The 23018-nt window shown below is 41.4% G+C and overlaps 1 protein-coding gene across 1 annotated transcript in view; it reads right to left on the reverse strand.

Annotated features, from left to right (window-relative positions):
* LOC139745818 (alpha-ketoglutarate dehydrogenase component 4) overlaps positions 1-13967 on the reverse strand; it is a 41423-nt gene extending 27456 nt beyond the window's left edge. The window contains exons 1-3 of the mRNA XM_071656398.1: positions 13867-13967; positions 10179-10236; positions 1671-1825 (exon numbers count right to left, since the gene is read on the reverse strand). Coding sequence (XP_071512499.1) covers positions 1671-1825; positions 10179-10236; positions 13867-13914 — 261 coding nt within the window. The 5' untranslated portion in view covers positions 13915-13967. The remainder of the gene's footprint in view (positions 1-1670; positions 1826-10178; positions 10237-13866) is intronic.
* Positions 13968-23018: the final 9051 nt, after the last annotated feature.

The raw sequence follows: 23018 nt of genomic DNA on the forward strand, positions 1-23018 counted from the left end.
AAATTGTCACCAACTTCTGCAGTTTCTCACTTGAATCAGCCTCTAGAGCTGTATCATCGATAAGCAACAAACAACTTACTTCCCAGGCCCTCACCCCTCTCTCCAAAAACTCTTGCATTTACCTCCCTTACCACCCCATCCATAAACAAATTAAACAACCATGGGGGCATCACACACCCCTGCCACAGACTGACATTCGCTGGGAACCAATCGCTCTCCTCTTCTCCTACTTGTACACATGCCTTACATCCTTGGTAAAAACTTCTCTACTTCTAGCAATTTACCTCCCACACCATATACCCTTAAGGCCTTCCACAAAGCATCTCTGTCATCCCTATATTATGCCTTCTCCCGATCCATAAATGCTACATACAAATCCATCTATTTCTAAGTATTTCTCATACACAATCTTCAAAGCATACACCATAGCCACACAATCTCTACCACTTCTGAAACCACATAGCTCTTCCCCAATCTGATGCTCTGTACATGCCTTCACCCTCACAATCAATACCCTCCCATATAATTTCCCAGGAATACTCAACAAACCTAAGCCTCTGTAGTTTGAAGACTCACCTTTATCCCCTTTGCCTTTGTACAATGGTACTGTGCATGCATTCCGCCAATCCTTAGGCACTTCACCATTGTCCATACATACACTGAATATCCGTACCAACCAATTATCAACATAGTCATCCCTTTTTTTTTACAAATTCCACTACAATATCATCCAAACCTACTGCCTTACCGGATTTCATCTTATGCAAAGCTTTCACTATCTCTTTGCTCTTAACCAAAACATTCTCACTGACCCTCTCACCCTATATCTGCCACTCTATCATCAAACACATTCAACAAACCTTTAAAATATTCACTCCATCTCCTCATTTCATCACTGACTGTCACTACTTCCCCACTTGCCCCTTCACCGATGTTCCCATTTGTTCTCGTCTTATGCAGGTTATTTACCTCCTTCCAAAACATCTTTTCATTCTCCCTAAAATCTAATGATACTCCCACTAACTCTCATTTGCCCTCTTTTTCAACCCTTGCACATTTATCTTGACCTGCTAGTCATATGCACTCCTTCCTTGCAAGTATCATTCAAACTCCTCTCTTTTCTTTCACAACATATTTTTCACACTTGTTCACATTAGCAAGGTAGTGTCAGGCACAAACAAAGAACAGCCTCATTAATTCAAATCTACTCTCTAGCTGTCATATATACTGCAACAAAACCACAGCTCCCTATCCACAACCAGGCCCCATAAACCTTTCACAGGTTTCCCATGACAGCTTCATATACCCTGGTTCAGTCCACTGATACGTATACCCTCTTAGGCAGCCTCTTCACATGCAAAACCATTTGTGTACACCCTCTTCAGCTCTCTTTTTACAGCCACAACTACTCTAATATCCCATCATTTCTTAATCAACCCTCTTCACACCACATACTGTCTTCAAACATTCAATTTTCAATGCATCCACCTTTTTCCATGATAGCATCCATATACACCATCAGGACTTAGTTACGAAAACATCAAATTAACTCATTTTTTCATCTCTTTCCACACACTCCTCACTGTGCACAGGAAATGAGGTTAATAGATTAAATTACGATGCCAAGGGAAAAATCAGCTACTTCATGACAAAGCCATGTCTCATCTTACATTTATGTATTCAATTTCCTCTTCAGAAATAAGTTCTCGACGATATCTGAGTGGTACCTGCCACTCCTCTAAAACAACTGGGGCCTGAGAAGGTGGAGCTGCAGATCCTCCTGGGGCTGGGCCAGTGGCAGCCACAGGTTCAGATACACCATGAACTGAGGGGTAAATAAAAATTTAATGGCACCATTTCTCACTGATTTTTACACATTTATATTAATTTTCAATATAAAAGTAACGACTAGTATCTGCTGTGGTCCATACATCTAATCTTTTCTTTAGTTCTATTCATTTTCTATAAAAATAAAAACTACAATCAATCATGGTCCCCATATCTAATCATTTCTATGTTAATTACAGAGTCCCTATGAGTATACAAAAAAAGGATTTGCTCAAAAAATTTTCAAACATCATTGTGCCCACAAAAAATTTGGTGTATCCATGTGGATGAACCCTCTTCACCCACCCAAGCATTGTAAAAACTTAAAATTATGGTATCATTTCAGCCAAAACTTCACCATGACCTTAAGTTAATGAGAGATTCTACCTGAAACTACCCAAAGCAACTTGTGCAAGTATCCCCTGCACTTCACCAGCAACAAGAGCTAAGATTCTGTGTACTGCAAATAGGCAAAGCTCACTTGAGGCTCAGTATGGAACAGTTCCACAAACGATCAAGGATTCCACTTGAGCAGACACCTAATCACTTTTTACCTGTCATCATTGACATAGCAGAGGCAAAGAAGCCTCACCTAAATCAATATAAACTTTGAAGACACAGGGCTATGAGACGATCTTACAAGAAGCATATGTGAAACAGACACACTGGAAATGGAACTGCATCATCCAATGTTACGTTAGTGAAGGAAGGCATCTAGTGGAATGACCCAAGAAAAACTAAACATTCCAAGTAAGTAAACTAATGTCTCAACATCTCTGGGTGAAAACAACTTTCTATAATAAGTACAAGATTTGAGGCAAGCTTCAGGTAAGACCATCAATCCATGAGTCTAGCATGCACAGCACCTCCACTACAACACAAGAATACTTCCCATGTATTCCCCACATGTTGTAGAAGGTGACTACAGGGAGCGGGGAGCTAGAAACCCTCTCCTCCTTGTATTTCATTTTTTAAAAGTGGAAACAGAAGGAGTCAAGCAGGGAAAGCTCATCCTCCTCAAAGGCTCAGATTGGGGTGTCTGAATTGTGCGTGGATGTAAACAAGATGAGAAAAGAGATAGGAAGTAGGTTTGAGGAAAGAAACCTGAATGTTTTGGCTGTGAGTGAAACAAAGTTCAAGGGAAAAGGAAAAGAATGGTTTGGAAAAGTCTTGAGAGTGAAGTCAAGGGTTGGTGAGAGGAAAAGATCTAAGGAAGGAGTAGCACTACTCCTGAAGCGTGAGTTGTGGGAGTATGTGATAGAGTGTGAGAAAGTAAATTCTAGATTGATGTGGATAAAACCGAAAGTGGATGGAGAGAGATGGGTGATTATTTGGTGCCTATGCACCTGGGTATGAGAAGAAAGAGAGCAGGTATTTTGGGAGCAAATGAGTGTGTGTCAGCAGCTTTGGAGCATGAGACCAGGTATTAGTGATGGGTGATTTAAATGTGGTGAGTAATGTGGCAGTTGAGGGTATAATTGGTGTACATGGGGTATTCAGTGTTGTGAATGGAAATGGTGAAGAACTTATGGATATGTGTGCTGAAAAAAGTCTGATGATTGGGAATACCTGATTTAAAAAGACAGATATTCTATTATTATTATTATACTTTGTCGCTGTCTCCCGCGTTTGCAAGGTAAAAGACAGATATACATAATTATATGTATGTGAGTTCAGGAGAGATTGTCAAAGGGCATTGTTAGATTAAGTGTTAATTGATAGGCATGTAAAAGAGAGACTTTTGGATGTTAATGTGCTGAATGGGGAAGCTGGAGGGATGTTAGACCACTATCTTGTGGAAGCGAAGGTGGTTACTTCCAAAGGTTTTCAAAAAGGAAGAGAGAATGTTGGGGTGAAGAGAGAGGTGAGAGTAAGTGAGCTTGGAAAGGACACTTGTGTGAGGAAGTAACAGGAGAGATTGAGTGTAAAATGGCAAAAGGTGAGAGCAAATGACAAGAGGGGAGTAAGTGAGAAATGAGATAAATTCAAGGAAGCAGTGATGGAATGTGCAAAAGATGCATGTGGCATGAGAAAGATGGGAAATGGGCAGAATAGAAAGGGTAGTGAGTGGAGGTATGAAGAAGTTGTTAGTGAAAGAAAAAAGAGAGGCGTTTGGATGACACTTACAAGGAAGGAGTGCAAAAGACTGGGAAATATATAAAAGAAAGTGGCAGGAGGTCAAGAGGAAGGTGCAAGGGGTGAAAAAGAAGGCAAATGAGAGATGGGGTGAGAGAATATCAATAAATTTTAGGGGAATTAAAAGACGTTTCTCCAGATCTGGAGAAGACATATGATAGAGTTGATAGAGATGCTCTATGGAAGGTATTAAGAGTATATGGTGTGGGAGGCAAGTTGCTAGAAGCAGTGAAAAGTTTTTATTGAGGATGAAAGTATGTATACGAGTAAGAAGAGAGGAAAGTGATTGGTTCTCGGTGAATGTCGGTTTGCAGCAGGAGTGCATGATGTCTCCATGGTTGTTTAATTTGTTTATGGATGGGGTTGTTAGGAAAGTGAATGCTAGAGTTTTGGAAAGAGGGGCAAGTATGCAGTCTGTTGTGGATGAGAGGGCTTGGGAAGTGAGTCAGCTGTTGTTTGCTGATGATACAGCGCTGGTGGCTGATTCGGGTGAGAAACTGCAGAAGCTATTGACTGAGTATGGTAAAGTGTGTGAAAGAAGAAAGCTGAGAGTAAATGTGAATAAGAGCAAGGTTCTTAAGTACAGTAGGGTTGAGGGACAAGACAATTGGGAGGTAAGTTTGAATGAAGAAAAACTGGAGGAAGTGAAGTGTTTTAGATATCTGGGAGTGGATTTGGCAGCAGATGGAACCATGGAAGCAGAAGCGAGTCAAAGGGTGGGGGAGGGGGTTAAAGTTCTGGGAGCATTGAAGAATGTGTGGAAGGCGAGAACATTATCTCGGAAAGCAAAAATGGGTATGTTTGAAGGAATAGTGGTTCCAACAATGTTATATGGTTGCGAGGCATGGGCTATAGATAGGGTTGTGCAGAGGAGGGTGGATATGTTGGAAATGAGATGTTTGAGGACAGTATGTCATGTGAGATGGTTTGATCGAGTATGTGATGAAAGGGTGAGAGAGACGTGTGGTAATTGAAAGAGTGTGGTTGAGAGAGCAAAACAGGGTGTACTGAAATGGTTTGGAGAGAGGAAAGATTGACAATTGGTCACATGGAGAAAATGAGAGAGGAAAGATTGACAAAGAGGATAAATGTGTCAGAGGTGGAGGGAACGAGGAGAAGTGGGAGACCAAATTGGAGGTGGAAGGATGGAGTAAAAGAGATTTTGAGCGATTGGGGCCTGAACATGCAGGAGGGTGAAAGGCGTGCAAGGAATAGAGTGAATTGGAACGACATGGTATACCGGGGTCGGCGTGCTGTTAATGGATTGAACAAGGGTATGTGAAGCGTCTGGGGTAAACTATGGAAAGTTTTGTGGGGCCTGGATGTCAAAAGGGAGCTGTGGTTTCAGTGCATTATATATGGCAGCTAGAGACTGAGTGTGAACAAATGTGGCCTTTTTGTCTGTTTCCTGGCACTACCTCAGTGACACAGGAAATGGCGATCAAGTATAATAAACAAATAAATAAATGTGTGTATATACCCCAGCCTAAGCCAGGTACACATTTCATTTACCAGCCCTTTGGAGTGGATGAACAGGTGGGCTGACTGTGGAATGACTGCCGCAACCAAGATTAGAACCTGGATGGCCCGTGAATGTGTCACAGTCAGGAATGCTAACCACTATACCATGGTTGCCATCACACTGAAAACCCAAGGAGCCTATTTTGACGGGACAGAAAATAAGACCAGCAGTCCTAACATGAGAGCATAAGATGGTTCTGGGAACCACTTTAACACTCCTCAGTAAGGACTGTAGTACCACCATGGGCAGCTGCTGTCAAGAACCTATCTAATGGATTGCTCCAAGGGCAGGGGATGGGATATTCCCTGAGTTAGCTGGGGTACTGGCAAGAGCCAATACTCTACCACCTGAGCCCTCACTCTCGCTGGGGGCAGAGTCAAACAAGAAATTTGCAGGGGTCATGGAGAGGGCCATTACTCTAGTATCTGAGCCCTCCCTCTAGCTGGCAGCAGAGTACCAAGTTTTTATTCCTATGTATGTGTGCTCACATACCCCAGTGTAAGCTAGGTACCCATTTATCAATCCCCTCTAGCTGGCAGCAGAGTACCAAGTTTTTATTCCTATGTATGTGTGCTCACATACCCCAGTGTAAGCTAGGTACCCATTTATCAATCCCTAGCTGGCAGCAGAGTACCAAGTTTTTATTCCTATGTATGTGTGCTCACATACCCCAGTGTAAGCTAGGTACCCATTTATCAATCCCTATAGCTGGCAGCAGAGTACCAAGTTTTTATTCCTATGTATGTGTGCTCACATACCCCAGTGTAAGCTAGGTACCCATTTATCAATCCCTAGCTGGCAGCAGAGTACCAAGTTTTTATTCCTATGTATGTGTGCTCACATACCCCAGTGTAAGCTAGGTACCCATTTATCAATCCCTAGCTGGCAGCAGAGTACCAAGTTTTTATTCCTATGTATGTGTGCTCACATACCCCAGTGTAAGCTAGGTACCCATTTATCAATCCCTAGCTGGCAGCAGAGTACCAAGTTTTTATTCCTATGTATGTGTGCTCACATACCCCAGTGTAAGCTAGGTACCCATTTATCAATCCCTAGCTGGCAGCAGAGTACCAAGTTTTTATTCCTATGTATGTGTGCTCACATACCCCAGTGTAAGCTAGGTACCCATTTATCAATCCCTAGCTGGCAGCAGAGTACCAAGTTTTTATTCCTATGTATGTGTGCTCACATACCCCAGTGTAAGCTAGGTACCCATTTATCAATCCCTAGCTGGCAGCAGAGTACCAAGTTTTTATTCCTATGTATGTGTGCTCACATACCCCAGTGTAAGCTAGGTACCCATTTATCAATCCCTAGCTGGCAGCAGAGTACCAAGTTTTTATTCCTATGTATGTGTGCTCACATACCCCAGTGTAAGCTAGGTACCCATTTATCAATCCCTAGCTGGCAGCAGAGTACCAAGTTTTTATTCCTATGTATGTGTGCTCACATACCCCAGTGTAAGCTAGGTACCCATTTATCAATCCCTAGCTGGCAGCAGAGTACCAAGTTTTTATTCCTATGTATGTGTGCTCACATACCCCAGTGTAAGCTAGGTACCCATTTATCAATCCCTAGCTGGCAGCAGAGTACCAAGTTTTTATTCCTATGTATGTGTGCTCACATACCCCAGTGTAAGCTAGGTACCCATTTATCAATCCCTAGCTGGCAGCAGAGTACCAAGTTTTTATTCCTATGTATGTGTGCTCACATACCCCAGTGTAAGCTAGGTACCCATTTATCAATCCCTAGCTGGCAGCAGAGTACCAAGTTTTTATTCCTATGTATGTGTGCTCACATACCCCAGTGTAAGCTAGGTACCCATTTATCAATCCCTAGCTGGCAGCAGAGTACCAAGTTTTTATTCCTATGTATGTGTGCTCACATACCCCAGTGTAAGCTAGGTACCCATTTATCAATCCCTAGCTGGCAGCAGAGTACCAAGTTTTTATTCCTATGTATGTGTGCTCACATACCCCAGTGTAAGCTAGGTACCCATTTATCAATCCCTAGCTGGCAGCAGAGTACCAAGTTTTTATTCCTATGTATGTGTGCTCACATACCCCAGTGTAAGCTAGGTACCCATTTATCAATCCCTAGCTGGCAGCAGAGTACCAAGTTTTTATTCCTATGTATGTGTGCTCACATACCCCAGTGTAAGCTAGGTACCCATTTATCAATCCCTAGCTGGCAGCAGAGTACCAAGTTTTTATTCCTATGTATGTGTGCTCACATACCCCAGTGTAAGCTAGGTACCCATTTATCAATCCCTAGCTGGCAGCAGAGTACCAAGTTTTTATTCCTATGTATGTGTGCTCACATACCCCAGTGTAAGCTAGGTACCCATTTATCAATCCCTAGCTGGCAGCAGAGTACCAAGTTTTTATTCCTATGTATGTGTGCTCACATACCCCAGTGTAAGCTAGGTACCCATTTATCAATCCCCTCTAGCTGGCAGCAGAGTACCAAGTTTTTATTCCTATGTATGTGTGCTCACATACCCCAGTGTAAGCTAGGTACCCATTTATCAATCAGCCTCAAGGGTTGGATGAAAACATGGGTTGGTTGTGGGCTGACTGATGTGCCACTGATTCAAACCCACTCGGATACGACCCCCAAGCTGGCCCATGCTGATTCATGGCAAAGGGTGAGGACTCACCAAATGATGCATAGACCAGGTGAAGGACACACACCTAGCCAGGTGAGGAATAGGAGCTAAGGCAAGTGAGGTAAATGTGCCTTACCAAACTATGTACAGACGAGGTAAAGTAGAAACACCAGACCAAGCAACCAAGTGTAGGAGTTGAACCAGGGGAGATATGAGACCTGGCTGGATAACGAAAAGGAGTCAGGTCAGGTAGGTGGAAACGCTAATGTAAAAAGTAAGGAAAGGGAGTTGCTGAATCAAAAGGAAGAAGTGAAAGGAAGATGGAAAGAGTATTTTGAAGAAATGATGAATGCGGGAGTAGGTAAAGCAGCTGTTATTACATGCATGGGTATGGAGGATGGAAGGATGAGAATACAAGTGCACAGGAATATAGTAAAAAGGAAGGTAAAAAGGGCAATAATGAAGCTGAACATAAGATGGCAGTGGATGGGATTACAGCTAAAAAGCTGAAGTATGGAGGAGAAAGTGTATCAAAGTGAAAGCATCTAATATGTAATTTAGCATGAAAACAGAAGGTTGTGCATGATGATTGGCTGAAACCTTTTATTGTTCCTTTATTCAAAGGAAAAGGTGGAAAAAAAATATATATATATATATATATAGCAATAAAAGGGAAATAAGTCAGTTAAGTATACCAGGAAATATGTATGCAAGAATGTTGATTGGTAAAGTGACGGAAGTAACTGGATGCAGAATGTCTGAGGAATAAGGGAATGGTAGTGGATGTGTGGATCAGATTTCTGTGGTAATGATGACTGGAAAAGTATTAAGAGAAAGGTAAGAAGTTGTGGGTAGCTTTTATGGATCTGGAAAAAGCATACGACAGAGTTGAGTGAAATGTTTTATGGGATGTGTTAAGGATATGTAGAGTTGGGAGACAACTGCTGGATGGTGTGAAAGCCTTCTACAGAGGAGCAAATGCATGTGTAAGAGTGGATGGTAAGTTGAGCAAAAGTTATGGTATACATGTGGGTGTGAGGGAGGGTTGAGTGACATTACCATGACTTTTTAATATGTATAAGATTGGAGTGATAAGAGAGATGAAAGCTAAACCAGGGAAAGGGGGTGCAGAGATGGAGTGTTACGGTGAGGTAAGGTGGCAAGTGGGAAGCCTGTTTGCGGTTGATACTGTGTTGTTTGATAGGAGTGAAGAGCTGCAGAATGCTGTGTTGTGACGTGTGTAAGCAAAAGCAATTGAAGATAAATGCAACTGACAGTAATGGTGTTTGAAAGGAAAGGAGAAAATGCATATATTTTGTAAAACCATACAAAGTGAAAGAAGAAAGTGTACAAAGAAAGAAGAAAGAATCAAAGTATTTGGGAGCTGTCTTCGATAAGTCTGGTGACATGGAAGGAAAGATAAGGAAGGGAGCAGTACAAGGTAGAAAAGTTATTGGGTCTCTTAAAGTAATAATGAAGGGTAGAGGTGTAAGTATGGAAGTGAAGATACGATTACAGGACAGTATTGTCTTCCCAAAAATGGACTCGGAATTAGTCAGAGAGGTCAAGAATCTGGGCTGTGGAAATGAACTATTTAAGAGCATATGGTATGCTAAATGAAATGAAAAAAGAAATGAGGGGGTATAAGAGTTCTGGTATGACAAGGAATGCAAAGGGTATGAACTGTGGGGTGGTATAGTGGGTGAAATGTAATACTTTGAGGTGGTTGGGGCACATGAAAAAATGCAAGACTGGGAGCTTACAAGGTGACTGAATGATAGTACAATTAAAGGGGATGTTGTGAGAGGAAGACCACTTGTGATATGGGAAAACAGAGTTAAAGAATACTGGAGAGAGAGAAATGGTGGAATAATGCACATAATAGCATATGCAAGGGAAGCACATAAGGAAAGAGATAAGTGAAGACCCTTTAGCTGTGACCTTACCCTTGATGCGAGTGCCCAAAGAGAACAGGCATCAGAGATATACATGAATAGATAGGATTCACTAAAACTAATGGAGCAGCAATAGCCTTAATAAAAAAGTTTTTAATATAAAGAAAGAATACTGCAAAAACCTACTTACCAAGTTCAGTCAGTCCACCTTTACGAAACTTGATCATTGGGATGTGGGGCTTCACAGCCTGTAGGTCATAAGATGATATTAACTGATGTAATATCCAACTCATTTCACATCAGATCTTCATACTCAACAAATCCTTAAAGTTACTGCTGGTTCTAGTTTTACCTTTTCCCCACTCTAAAACCACCACAAAAACTCTTACTTTTGTCAGACTATGCTACCTTCTCTTCTCTGAAACCATAATTCTGTTCTCATTTCCATGATCAATAGGTTTTTGTGAAAGCAGAAAACACTTTTTCTGTGATGCTAATAGTGAATAAAATTGAATTCTCTAGGTTAACTGCAATGGAAGAGAGAGGAATTCATACAGCAACAAACCATGGGGCCCTTTCAAGGTTAAGTATCAGTCTTAGGTCTCAAACATTATATTAAGTCTATGTACTTCACAATTTCATTGAATGGCAAAGTTTCTAGTACTTCTCCAGTCTAAACATTAAATAAAGGGCACAACTTACTGACACACAGCACAATAACAGTATACGCTATGTATAGCACTTTACATTAGCTGTTAGAAAAAAATTTATATGACATAAATTTTCATTCTAGGTGCACATAAAAATGTGACTTGTTGGTAATTTGGTCTCCCACTTCTCCTCGTTCCCTCCACCTCCGACACATACATCCTCTTGATCAATCTTTCCTCACTCATTCTCTCCATGCGCCCAAACCATTTCAAAACACCCTCTTCTGCTCTCTCAACCACGCTCTTCTTATTTCCACACATCTCTCTTACCCTTACATTACTTACTCGATCAAACCACCTCACACCACATATTGTCCTCAAACATCTCATTTCCAGCACATCCACCCTCCTGCACACAACTCGATCCATAGCCCACACCTCGCAACCATACAACATTGTTGGAACCACTATTCCTTCAAACATACCCATTTTTGCTTTCCGAGATAATGTTCTCGACTTCCACACATTCTTCAAGGCTCCCAGGATTTTCGCCCCCTCCCCCACCCTATGATTCACTTCCGCTTCCATGGTTCCATCGCTGCCAGATCCACTCCCAGATATCTAAAACACTTCACTTCCTCCAGTTTTTCTCCATTCAAACTTACCTCCCAACTGACTTGACCCTCAACCCTACTGTACCTAATAACCTTGCTCTTATTCACATTTACTCTTAACTTTCTTCTTTCACACAATCTACCAAACTCAGTCACCAGCTTCTGCAGTTTCTCACATGAATCAGCCACCAGCGCTGTATCATCAGCGAACAAACACACAAACCTTTAACAGCCAGGATCGAACCCGGGATCCATGCATGGCAGGTGGGAGCACTATGGCTAGGCTATGATCGCCCCTAATAGGGAAATGACCATTTGAATACTATGTAAATGAATACCCACTGTCTCACATTGGTGAGCAATGGGGTCTACACAGGTCAAATGCCATCAGGCTCACACAACCAGCAGGTAGCATCTTACAGAACATATCTGTACAAAACAGAGGTATATGAATACGAACAAGCATATGCACGCCCTTTCATAGAACATACAAACCTCCCACAGCCAGGTTTGAACCCAGGACCCTTGTGTGGCAGGTGGGAGTGCTTCATCTAGGCTATGATTACCCCTCAAAGGGAAATGACTTTGAATGTAATCGAATACCCTTCATCTCATGATGGTGAGCATTGGGGTCTACACTGATCAAATCCCATCAGACACACAACCAGCAGGTAGCATTTTACAGACACTAACTGCACAACACAGAGGTATATGAATAAGAACAGAGTGCATATGCACACCTTTCATAGAACATACAAATCTCCAACAGCCAGGTTCGAACCCGGGACCCCTGCGTGGCAGGTGGGAGTGCTACCACTAGGCTAGGCTATGAAAGTGCGTGTATATGCACTTTGTTCATAATCATATACCTCTGTGTTGTACAGTTAGGTTCTATAAAATGCAGGGGGTAGCACTGCTGCTTCCTGTGGGGTATGGTAGCACCAGGAATGGATGAAGGCAAGCAAGTATGAATATGTACATGTGTATATATGTATATGTCTGTGTATATGTATGTATGTATGTATATGTTGATAGGTATGTATATATGAGTGTATGGGAGTTTATGTATATATATGTGTATATGAGTGGATGGGCCAATCTTCAATTGTTTCCTGGCGCTACCTCTCTGACGCGGGAAACAGCCATTATGTATAACAAATATAAATGAAAATATATACCCTTGCCTGAGCCGGACACCCATTTTATCAACCAACCCTTAGGGAAGGATAAACAGCTGGGTTGACTGTAATGAATGCTGCAACCAGGATTCAAACCTATGCACTCGACACTGGGCGGCCCATGAATACCTTAAGGTCAGGAATGCTAACCACTTCACAACAGGAATTATAGAAAAAGATTACCTTTGCCATATTAACAAAGCCATTCCTTTTCTATCAGAATTTATACAGTGGGGTATAGCTATACACAAAATCTTCTGAACGACGTTATTACATCTTCTGAATGATGTTATTACAGGTTCTGCTTACAATACACCTTTATATTTACATGTCAAAGCTTTAAGAGAGCAAAACTCATTTTACATATAAAGATCTAACTGCTGGCAAAACTGAAATTGCAAAATATCAAAGGAGGATAATGTTATATCTAGACAAAATATCTGAAGAAGTCACAAAGATCAGTATATTTCTGTGAAAATGGATGCAATAATGGACAACATTATGTTACTACAAATATTTATGATAGCTTGAATACTTTAAAAGAATAAATCAAGAGACCCCTACCGACACTCTCACAGCATGCGTACGAAGAAACAGTCCAAAGTGCTAAAGAAACAGTTATATTAAGTTTAAATCCAGCCTAAATATGTGTTCTGAAATACAATCAAAGCCATGCTTTGCTCAGGGAAAGGTATTTCAGCCTTCACAGATCACAGCCATGCAAAGTGGTTTGAAAATGCGGTGATTTTAAATTACCAATATCGACAAAAAATATCACCTCACTGGACTCGTTACACTCAACAGAACTCTACCTGCAGCGAACACTTACAATGATGTTACGTTTCATGGGTTGGTAGTGTGGTTCTTGAAAAACCACAGACAAACAAGAAGAGAAAGACGGCAACATCCTGAAAATTATCATGACCTGCCGCTAACTGAAAGGACTGATGTAGGAAGACCACAATTCAACGGTCGACTCCAATGACATGATTTTTGTCATTAGTCGCATATCAAAATCTCGTCCTTACACCACTCATTTATTCACAGCCTGACCTTAAACAATATGTCACCTTACAATTCAAAGGTCATTCTGTGGCCTAGACGTCACACACCACCAGACCCAGGCAGTTACGTAGACCCTAAAGGTGGTAACTGGAATGTCGTTTACCCAACAAAAATACATTTAAACTTCTCTAAATAGTTTACATGAGCAGCGCAGACATTCCATACTGTGTCACAGCCCATTTCGTCATATCTCAAGATCTCTCCCTAAATTACAAGGTTGCCATGTAAAAATACCATACACTCGACTATGGGCCCACAGAACCCCAACGCATTACAGATAACACTACAGACATTGTTTCCCTTTTTAAAATCCCATCTAGTCCCCAGATGATCAGTTCTCTTATCACGTACTAACCAGAGATTATAATTACCTTCCAAGCAGAGCCCGCCAGAGAAGACATCCTTGCATTAACCTGCATTCTGTTTATCTCCAGAAATAGTCGGATCCCATGACTTCATAGGTACAGACTATTCAGATGACCGCGACTTCACGAGAGGAAAGAATATAGCTAATTAAAAATATATAGCCTATAGATGATACATATTTTATCTATAATAAACTAAAGGATATTTTTATTGTCTAAATTGCATAGAATATTTGTAATATAGATGGTCTAATTACGGTGTTTTGATGTGATATATGTATTGTTCAGTACTGTTCTGGTAGTTACACGTTATTTGGAGATAACCCAATATCCCGCATTCAGTTATATATATATATATATATATATATATATATATATATATATATATATATATATATATATATATATATATATATATATTTTTTTTTTTTTTTTTTATACTTTGTCGCTGTCTCCCGCGTTTGCGAGGTAGCGCAAGGAAACAGACGAAAGAAATGGCCCAACCCCCCCCATACACATGTACATACACACGTCCACACACGCAAATATACATACCTACACAGCTTTCCATGGTTTACCCCAGACGCTTCACATGCCTTGATTCAATCCACTGACAGCACGTCAACCCCTGTATACCACATCGCTCCAATTCACTCTATTCCTTGCCCTCCTTTCACCCTCCTGCATGTTCAGGCCCCGATCACACAAAATCTTTTTCACTCCATCTTTCCACCTCCAATTTGGTCTCCCTCTTCTCCTCGTTCACTCCACCTCCGACACATATATCCTCTTGGTCAATCTTTCCTCACTCATTCTCTCCATGTGCCCAAACCATTTCAAAACACCCTCTTCTGCTCTCTCAACCACGCTCTTTTTATTTCCACACATCTCTCTTACCCTTACGTTACTTACTCGATCAAACCACCTCACACCACACAATGTCCTCAAACATCTCATTTCCAGCACATCCATCCTCCTGCGCACAACTCTATCCATAGCCCACGCCTCGCAACCATACAGCATTGTTGGAACCACTATTCCTTCAAACATACCCATTTTTGCTTTCCGAGATAATGTTCTCGACTTCCACACATTTTTCAAGGCTCCCAAAATTTTCGCCCCCTCCCCCACCCTATGATCCACTTCCGCTTCCATGGTTCCATCCGCTGACAGATCCACTCCCAGATATCTAAAACACTTCACTTCCTCCAGTTTTTCTCCATTAAAACTCACCTCCCAATTGACTTGACCCTCAACCCTACTGTACCTAATAACCTTGCTCTTATTCACATTTACTCTTAACTTTCTTCTTCCACACACTTTACCAAACTCAGTCACCAGCTTCTGCAGTTTCTCACATGAATCAGCCACCAGCGCTGTATCATCAGCGAACAACAACTGACTCACTTCCCAAGCTCTCTCATCTCATATATATATATATATATATATATATATATATATATATATATATATATATATATATATATATATATATATATATATATATATGAGACCGGAATGCAAGACATGGCCTATGGGGGATATGTAGAAGACAACGGAGTCTGCAATACACTATAATATCTAATAACCCTACAATACACTGTGATATTCAATAGCAATACACTGTGATATTCAATAGCAATACACTGTGATATTCAATAGCAATACACTGTGATATTCAATAGCAATACATTGTGATATTCAATAGCAATACACTGTGATATTCAATAGCAGTACTGTGATATTCAATAGCAATACACTGATATTCAATAGCAGTACACTGTGATATTCAATAGCAGTACACTGTGATATTCAATGGCAATACACTGTGATATTCAGTAGCAATACACTGTGATATTCAATAGCAGTACACTGTAATATTCAATAGCAGTACATTGTGATATTCAATAGCAGTACACTGATATTCAATAGCAGTACACTGTGATATTCAATAGAAATACACTGTGATATTCAATAGCAAGACACTGTGATATTCAATAGCAGTACTGTGATATTCAATAGCAGTACACTGTGATATTCAATAGCAATACACTGTGATATTCAATAGCAGAACACTGTGATATTCAATAGCAGAACACTGTGATATTCAGTAGCAATACACTGTGATATTCAATAGCAGTACACTGTGATATTCAATAGCAGTACACTGTGATATTCAATAGCAGTACACTGTGATATTCAATAGCAATACACTGTGATATTCAATAGCAGTACACTGTGATATTCAGTAGCAATACACTGTGATATTCAACAGCAGTACACTGTGATATTCAATAGCAATACACTGTGATATTCAGTAGCAATACACCGTGATATTCAATAGCAATGCACTGTGATATTCAGTAGCAATACACTGTGATATTCAATAGCAATACACTGTGATATTCAGTAGCAATACACTGTGATATTCAATAGCAATACACTGTGATATTCAATAGCAATACACCGTGATATTCAATAGCAATACACTGTGATATTCAATAGCAATACACTGTGATATTCAATAGCAATACACTGTGATATTCAATAGCAATACACCGTGATATTCAATAGCAATACACTGTGATATTCAATAGCAATACACCATGATATTCAACAGCAATACACCGTGATATTCAATAGCAATACACTGTGATATTCAATAGCAATACACCGTAATATTCAATAGCAATACACCGTAATATTCAATAGCAATACACTGTGATATTCAGTACAATACACTGTGATATTCAATAGCAATACAGTGATATTCAATAGCAATACACTGTGATATTCAATAGCAATACACTGTGATATTCAATAGCAATACACTGTGATATTCAATAGCAATACACCGTGATATTCAATAGCAATACACTGTGATATTCAATAGCAATACACCATGATATTCAACAGCAATACACCGTGATATTCAATAGCAATACACTGTGATATTCAATAGCAATACACCGTAATATTCAATAGCAATACACCGTAATATTCAATAGCAATACACTGTGATATTCAGTACAATACACTGTGATATTCAATAGCAATACAGTGATATTCAATAGCAATACACTGTGATATTCAATAGCAATACACTGTGATATTCAACAGCAGTACACTGTGATATTCAATAGCAATACACTGTGATATTCAGTAGCAATACACCGTGATATTCAATAGCAATGCACTATGATATTCAGTAGCAATACACTGTGATATTCAATAGCAATACACTGTGATATTCAGTAGCAATACACTGTGATATTCAATAGCAATACACTGTGATATTCAATAGCAATACACTGTGATATTCAATAGCAATACACTGTGATATTCAATAGCAATACACTGTGATATTCAATAGCAATACACTGTGATATTCAATAGCAATACACCGTGATATTCAATAGCAATACACTGTGATATTCAATAGCAATACACCATGATATTCAACAGCAATACACCGTGATATTCAATAGCAATACACTGTGATATTCAATAGCAATACACCGTAATATTCAATAGCAATACACCGTAATATTCAATAGCAATACACTGTGATATTCAGTACAATACACTGTGATATTCAATAGCAATACAGTGATATTCAATAGCAATACACTGTGATATTCAATAGCAATACACTGTGATATTCAATAGCAATACACTGTGATATTCAATAGCAATACACTGGGACATTCAGTGGCAATACACTGTGATATTCAATAGCAATACACTGTAATATTCAATAGCAATAACTGTGATATTCAATAGCAATACACTGTGATATTCAACAGCAATACACAGTGATATTCAATAGCAATACACTGTGATATTCAATAGCAATACACTGTGATATTCAATAGCAATACGCTGTGATATTCAATAACAATACACTGTGATATTCAATAGCAATACACTGTGATATTCAACAGCAATACACAGTGATATTCAATAGCAATACACTGTGATATTCAACAGCAATACACTGTGATATTCAATAGCAATACACTGTGATATTCAATAGCAATACACTGTGATATTCAATAGCAATACACTGTGATATTCAATAGCAATACACTGTGATATTCAGTAGCAATACACTGTGATATTCAATAGCAATACACTGTGATATTCAATAGCAATACACCGTGATATTCAATAGCAATACACTGTGATATTCAATAGCAATACACTGTGATATTCAATAGCAATACACCGTGATATTCAATAGCAATACACTGTGATATTCAATAGCAATACACCGTGATATTCAATAGCAATACACTGTGATATTCAATAGCAATACACTGTGATATTCAATAGCAATACACCGTGATATTCAATGCCTCTGCAATACACTGTAATATTTCATGAACCGCGAAAATGTCACAAACCACAACACTTACTTCCTGGTGCTGTGTTGATCAGCGAGAGGACGCGAAGCCACACATCATCCTGGCCAACGGGAGCCATCGCTGATCATCATCCTGGCCAACGGGAGCCAACGGCGATCATCATCCTGGCCAACGGGAGCCATCGGTGATCATCATCCTGGCCAACAGAAGCCATCGCTGATCATCATCCTGGCCAACAGGAGCCATCGTCGATCATCATCCTGGCCAACGGGAGCCATCGGTGATCATCATCCTGGCCAACAGGAGCCATCGTCGATCATCATCCTGGCCAACGGGAGCCATCGCTGATCATCATCCTGGCCAACACGCGCCATCGCTGATCATCATCCTGGCCAACGGGAGCCATCGCTGATCATCATCCTGGCCAACGGGAGCCAACGGCGATCATCATCCTGGCCAACGGGAGCCATCGGTGATCATCATCCTGGCCAACAGGAGCCAACGGCGATCATCATCCTGGCCAGCAGGCGCCATCGCTGATCATCATCCTGGCCAACAGGCGCCATCGCTGATCATCATCCTGGCCAACACGCGCCATCGCTGATCATCATCCTGGCCAACGGGAGCCAACGGCGATCATCATCCTGTCCAACGGGAGCCAACGGCGATCATCATCCTGGCCAACAGGCGCCATTGCTGATCATCATCCTGGCCAACAGGAGCCATCGCCGATCATCATCCTGGCCAACAGGCGCCATCGCTGATCATCATCCTGGCCAACAGGAGCCATCGCTGATCATCATCCTGGCCAACAAGAGCCATCGCTGATCATCATCCTGGCCAACAGGAGCCATCGCCGATCAACATCCTGGCCAACAGGCGCCATCGCCGATCATCATCCTGGCCAACAGGCGCCATCGCTGATCATCATCCTGGCCAACAGAAGCCATCGCTGATCATCATTCTGGCCAACAGGAGCCATCGCCGATCATCATCCTGGCCAACAGATGTCATCGCTTATCATCATCCTGGCCAACAAGAACCATCATTAATCATCATTCTAGCCAATAGGCATCATTAATCATCATCCTAGCCAACAGCACCATTAATCATCATCCTAGCCAACATACCATTAATCATCACCCTAGCCAACAGGCACCATTAATCATCATCCTAACCAACAGGCACCATTAATCATCATCCTAGCCAACAGCACCATTAATCATCACCTTAACCAACAGGCACCATCAATCATCATCCTAACCAACAGGCACCATTAATTATCATCCTGACCAACAGGCACCATTAATCATCATCCTAGCCAACAGCACCATTAATCATCACCTTAACCAACAGGCACCATTAATCATCATCCTAACCAACAGGCACCATTAATTATCATCCTGACCAACAGGCACCATTAATCATCACCCTAGCCAACAGCACCATTAATCATCATCCTAACCAACAGGCACCATTAATTATCATCCTGACCAACAGGCACCATTAATCATCACCCTAGCCAACAGCACCATTAATCATCACCTTAACCAACAGGCACCATTAATCATCATCCTAACCAACAGGCACCATTAATTATCATCCTGACCAACAGGCACCATTAATCATCATCCTAGCCAACAGCACCATTAATCATCATCCTAACCAACAGGCACCATTAATTATCATCCTGACCAACAGGCACCATTAATCATCACCTTAACCAACAGGCACCATTAATCATCATCCTAACCAACAGGCACCATTAATCATCACCCTAACCAACAGGCACCATTAATCATCTTCGCCCTAGCTCTAGCAGTCTATTTATTACTCATCGCCCTAGCTCTAGCAGTCTATTACTCATCGCCCTAGCTCTAGCAGTCTATTACTCATCGCCCTAGCTCTAGCAGTCTATTCATTACTCATCGCCCTAGCTCTAGCAGTCTATTACTCATCGCCCTAGCTCTAGCAGTCTATTCATTACTCATCGCTTAGCTCTAGCAGTCTATTACTCATCGCCCTAGCTCTAGCAGTCTATTCATTACTCATCGCCATAGCTCTAGCAGTCTATTACTCATCGCCCTAGCTCTAGCAGTCTATTTATTACTCATCGCCCTAGCTCTAGCAGTCTATTACTCATCGCCCTAGCTCTAGCAGTCTATTACTCATCGCCCTAGCTCTAGCAGTCTATTACTCATCGCCCTAGCTCTAGCAGTCTATTTATTACTCATCGCCCTAGCTCTAGCAGTCTATTACTCATCGCCCTAGCTCTAGCAGTCTATTCATTACTCATCGCCCTAGCTCTAGCAGTCTATTACTCATCGCCCTAGCTCTAGCAGTCTATTTATTACTCATCGCCCTAGCTCTAGCAGTCTATTACTCATCGCCCTAGCTCTAGCAGTCTATTTATTACTCATCGCCCTAGCTCTAGCAGTCTATTACTCATCGCCCTAGCTCTAGCAGTCTATTTATTACTCATCGCCCTAGCTCTAGCAGTCTATTACTCATCGCCCTAGCTCTAGCAGTCTATTTATTACTCATCGCCCTAGCTCTAGCAGTCTATTTATTACTCATCGCCCTAGCTCTAGCAGTCTATTTATTACTCATCGCCCTAGCTCTAGCAGTCTATTTATTACTCATCTCCCTAGCTCTAGCAGTCTATTACTCATCGCCCTAGCTCTAGCAGTCTATTTATTACTCATCGCCCTAGCTCTAGCAGTCTATTACTCATCGCCCTAGCTCTAGTAGTCTATTTATTACTCATCGCCCTAGCTCTAGCAGTCTATTACTCATCGCCCTAGCTCTAGCAGTCTATTTATTACTCATCGCCCTAGCTCTAGCAGTCTATTTATTACTCATCTCCCTAGCTCTAGCAGTCTATTTATTACTCATCGCCCTAGCTCTAGCAGTCTATTTATTACTCATCGCCCTAGCTCTAGCAGTCTATTTATTACTCATCTCCCTAGCTCTAGCAGTCTATTACTCATCGCCCTAGCTCTAGCAGTCTATTACTCATCGCCCTAGCTCTAGCAGTCTATTTATTACTCATCGCCCTAGCTCTAGCAGTCTATTACTCATCGCCCTAGCTCTAGCAGTCTATTACTCATCGCCCTAGCTCTAGCAGTCTATTTATTACTCATCGCCCTAGCTCTAGCAGTCTATTACTCATCGCCCTAGCTCTAGCAGTCTATCTATTACTCATCGCCATAGCTCTAGCAGTCTATTTATTACTCATCTCCCGAGCTCTAGCAGTCTATTACTCATCGCCTTAGCTCTAGCAGTCTATTACTCATCGCCCTAGCTCTAGCAGTCTATTACTCATCGCCCTAGCTCTAGCAGTCTATTACTCATCACCTTAGCTCTAGCAGTCTATTACTCATCGCCCTAGCTCTAGCAGTCTATTACTCATCACCTTAGCTCTAGCAGTCTATTACTCATCGCCCTAGCTCTAGCCGTCTATTTATTACTCATCGCCCTAGCTCTAGCAGTCTATTAATTACTCATCGCCTTAGCTCTAGCAGTCTATTACTCATCGCCCTAGCTCTAGCAGTCTATTACTCATCGCCCTAGCTCTAGCAGTCTATTACTCATCGCCCTAGCTCTAGCAGTCTATTACTCATCACCTTAGCTCTAGCAGTCTATTACTCATCGCCCTAGCTCTAGCAGTCTATTACTCATCAACTTAGCTCTAGCAGTCTATTACTCATCGCCCTAGCTCTAGCCGTCTATTTATTACTCATCGCCCTAGCTCTAGCAGTCTATTGATTACTCATCGCCTTAGCTCTAGCAGTCTATTACTCATCGCCCTAGCTCTAGCAGTCTATTACTCATCACCTTAGCTCTAGCAGTCTATTACTCATCGCCCTAGCTCTAGCAGTCTATTACTCATCACCTTAGCTCTAGCAGTCTATTACTCATCGCCCTAGCTCTAGCAGTCTATTACTCATCACCTTAGCTCTAGCAGTCTATTACTCATCGCCCTAGCTCTAGCCGTCTATTTATTACTCATCGCCCTAGCTCTAGCAGTCTATTAATTACTCATCGCCTTAGCTCTAGCAGTCTATTACTCATCGCCCTAGCTCTAGCCGTCTATTTATTACTCATCGCCCTAGCTCTAGCCGTCTATTTATTACTCATCGCCCTAGCTCTAGCCGTCTATTCATTACTCATGGCCGTGAAACCCACACCATTAATGAGATATATGAGCCAACGGTGAATATATTTCTGTCAAAGTTGATCTGTTTATTTTTTAAAGTGCGTTTTTAGGAAGCTCTGCAACCTAGAGTTTTTAGGAAGCTCTGCAACCTAGAGTTTTTAGGAAGCTCTGTAATGACCCTAATGACCCCTGGACACTACAGTGGTCAATATAGGCACGTACACATGCCTATATTGACCTATATTGACGTAATCCCTACCTTATGACAAATCGCGGGTTTTAGGCGAGATAAATGACGAAAACTCATGATTTTCGATGCAATCGAAGGTCACCATCGCTGAGAGGCCATCATGAACCAAAGTGGAGACCATTTCCACCATTCCCAGCCTAACCTAACCTAACCTAACTTGCCAATTTACTGGTGATCCCAGGCCATGACCAATTCTGCTACCAAACTCTTAGGTCGACCAACGTCACACTTCAGACCTGAGCGGAGGGCAAGGCTGGAAGTTGCCTCTTACACTGTGGGAGGCGTAGCCAGACCCGCCATACGCCTACTTGCAGAGGACCTGTAAACCTGGTATGTGGCGTATGCGTATCTTAGCTCACTCTGTAGACCCTCTTATGCGTAC

This window comes from Panulirus ornatus, chromosome 63 (genome assembly GCF_036320965.1).
Source record: "Panulirus ornatus isolate Po-2019 chromosome 63, ASM3632096v1, whole genome shotgun sequence".
NCBI classification, from domain to species: domain Eukaryota; kingdom Metazoa; phylum Arthropoda; class Malacostraca; order Decapoda; family Palinuridae; genus Panulirus; species Panulirus ornatus.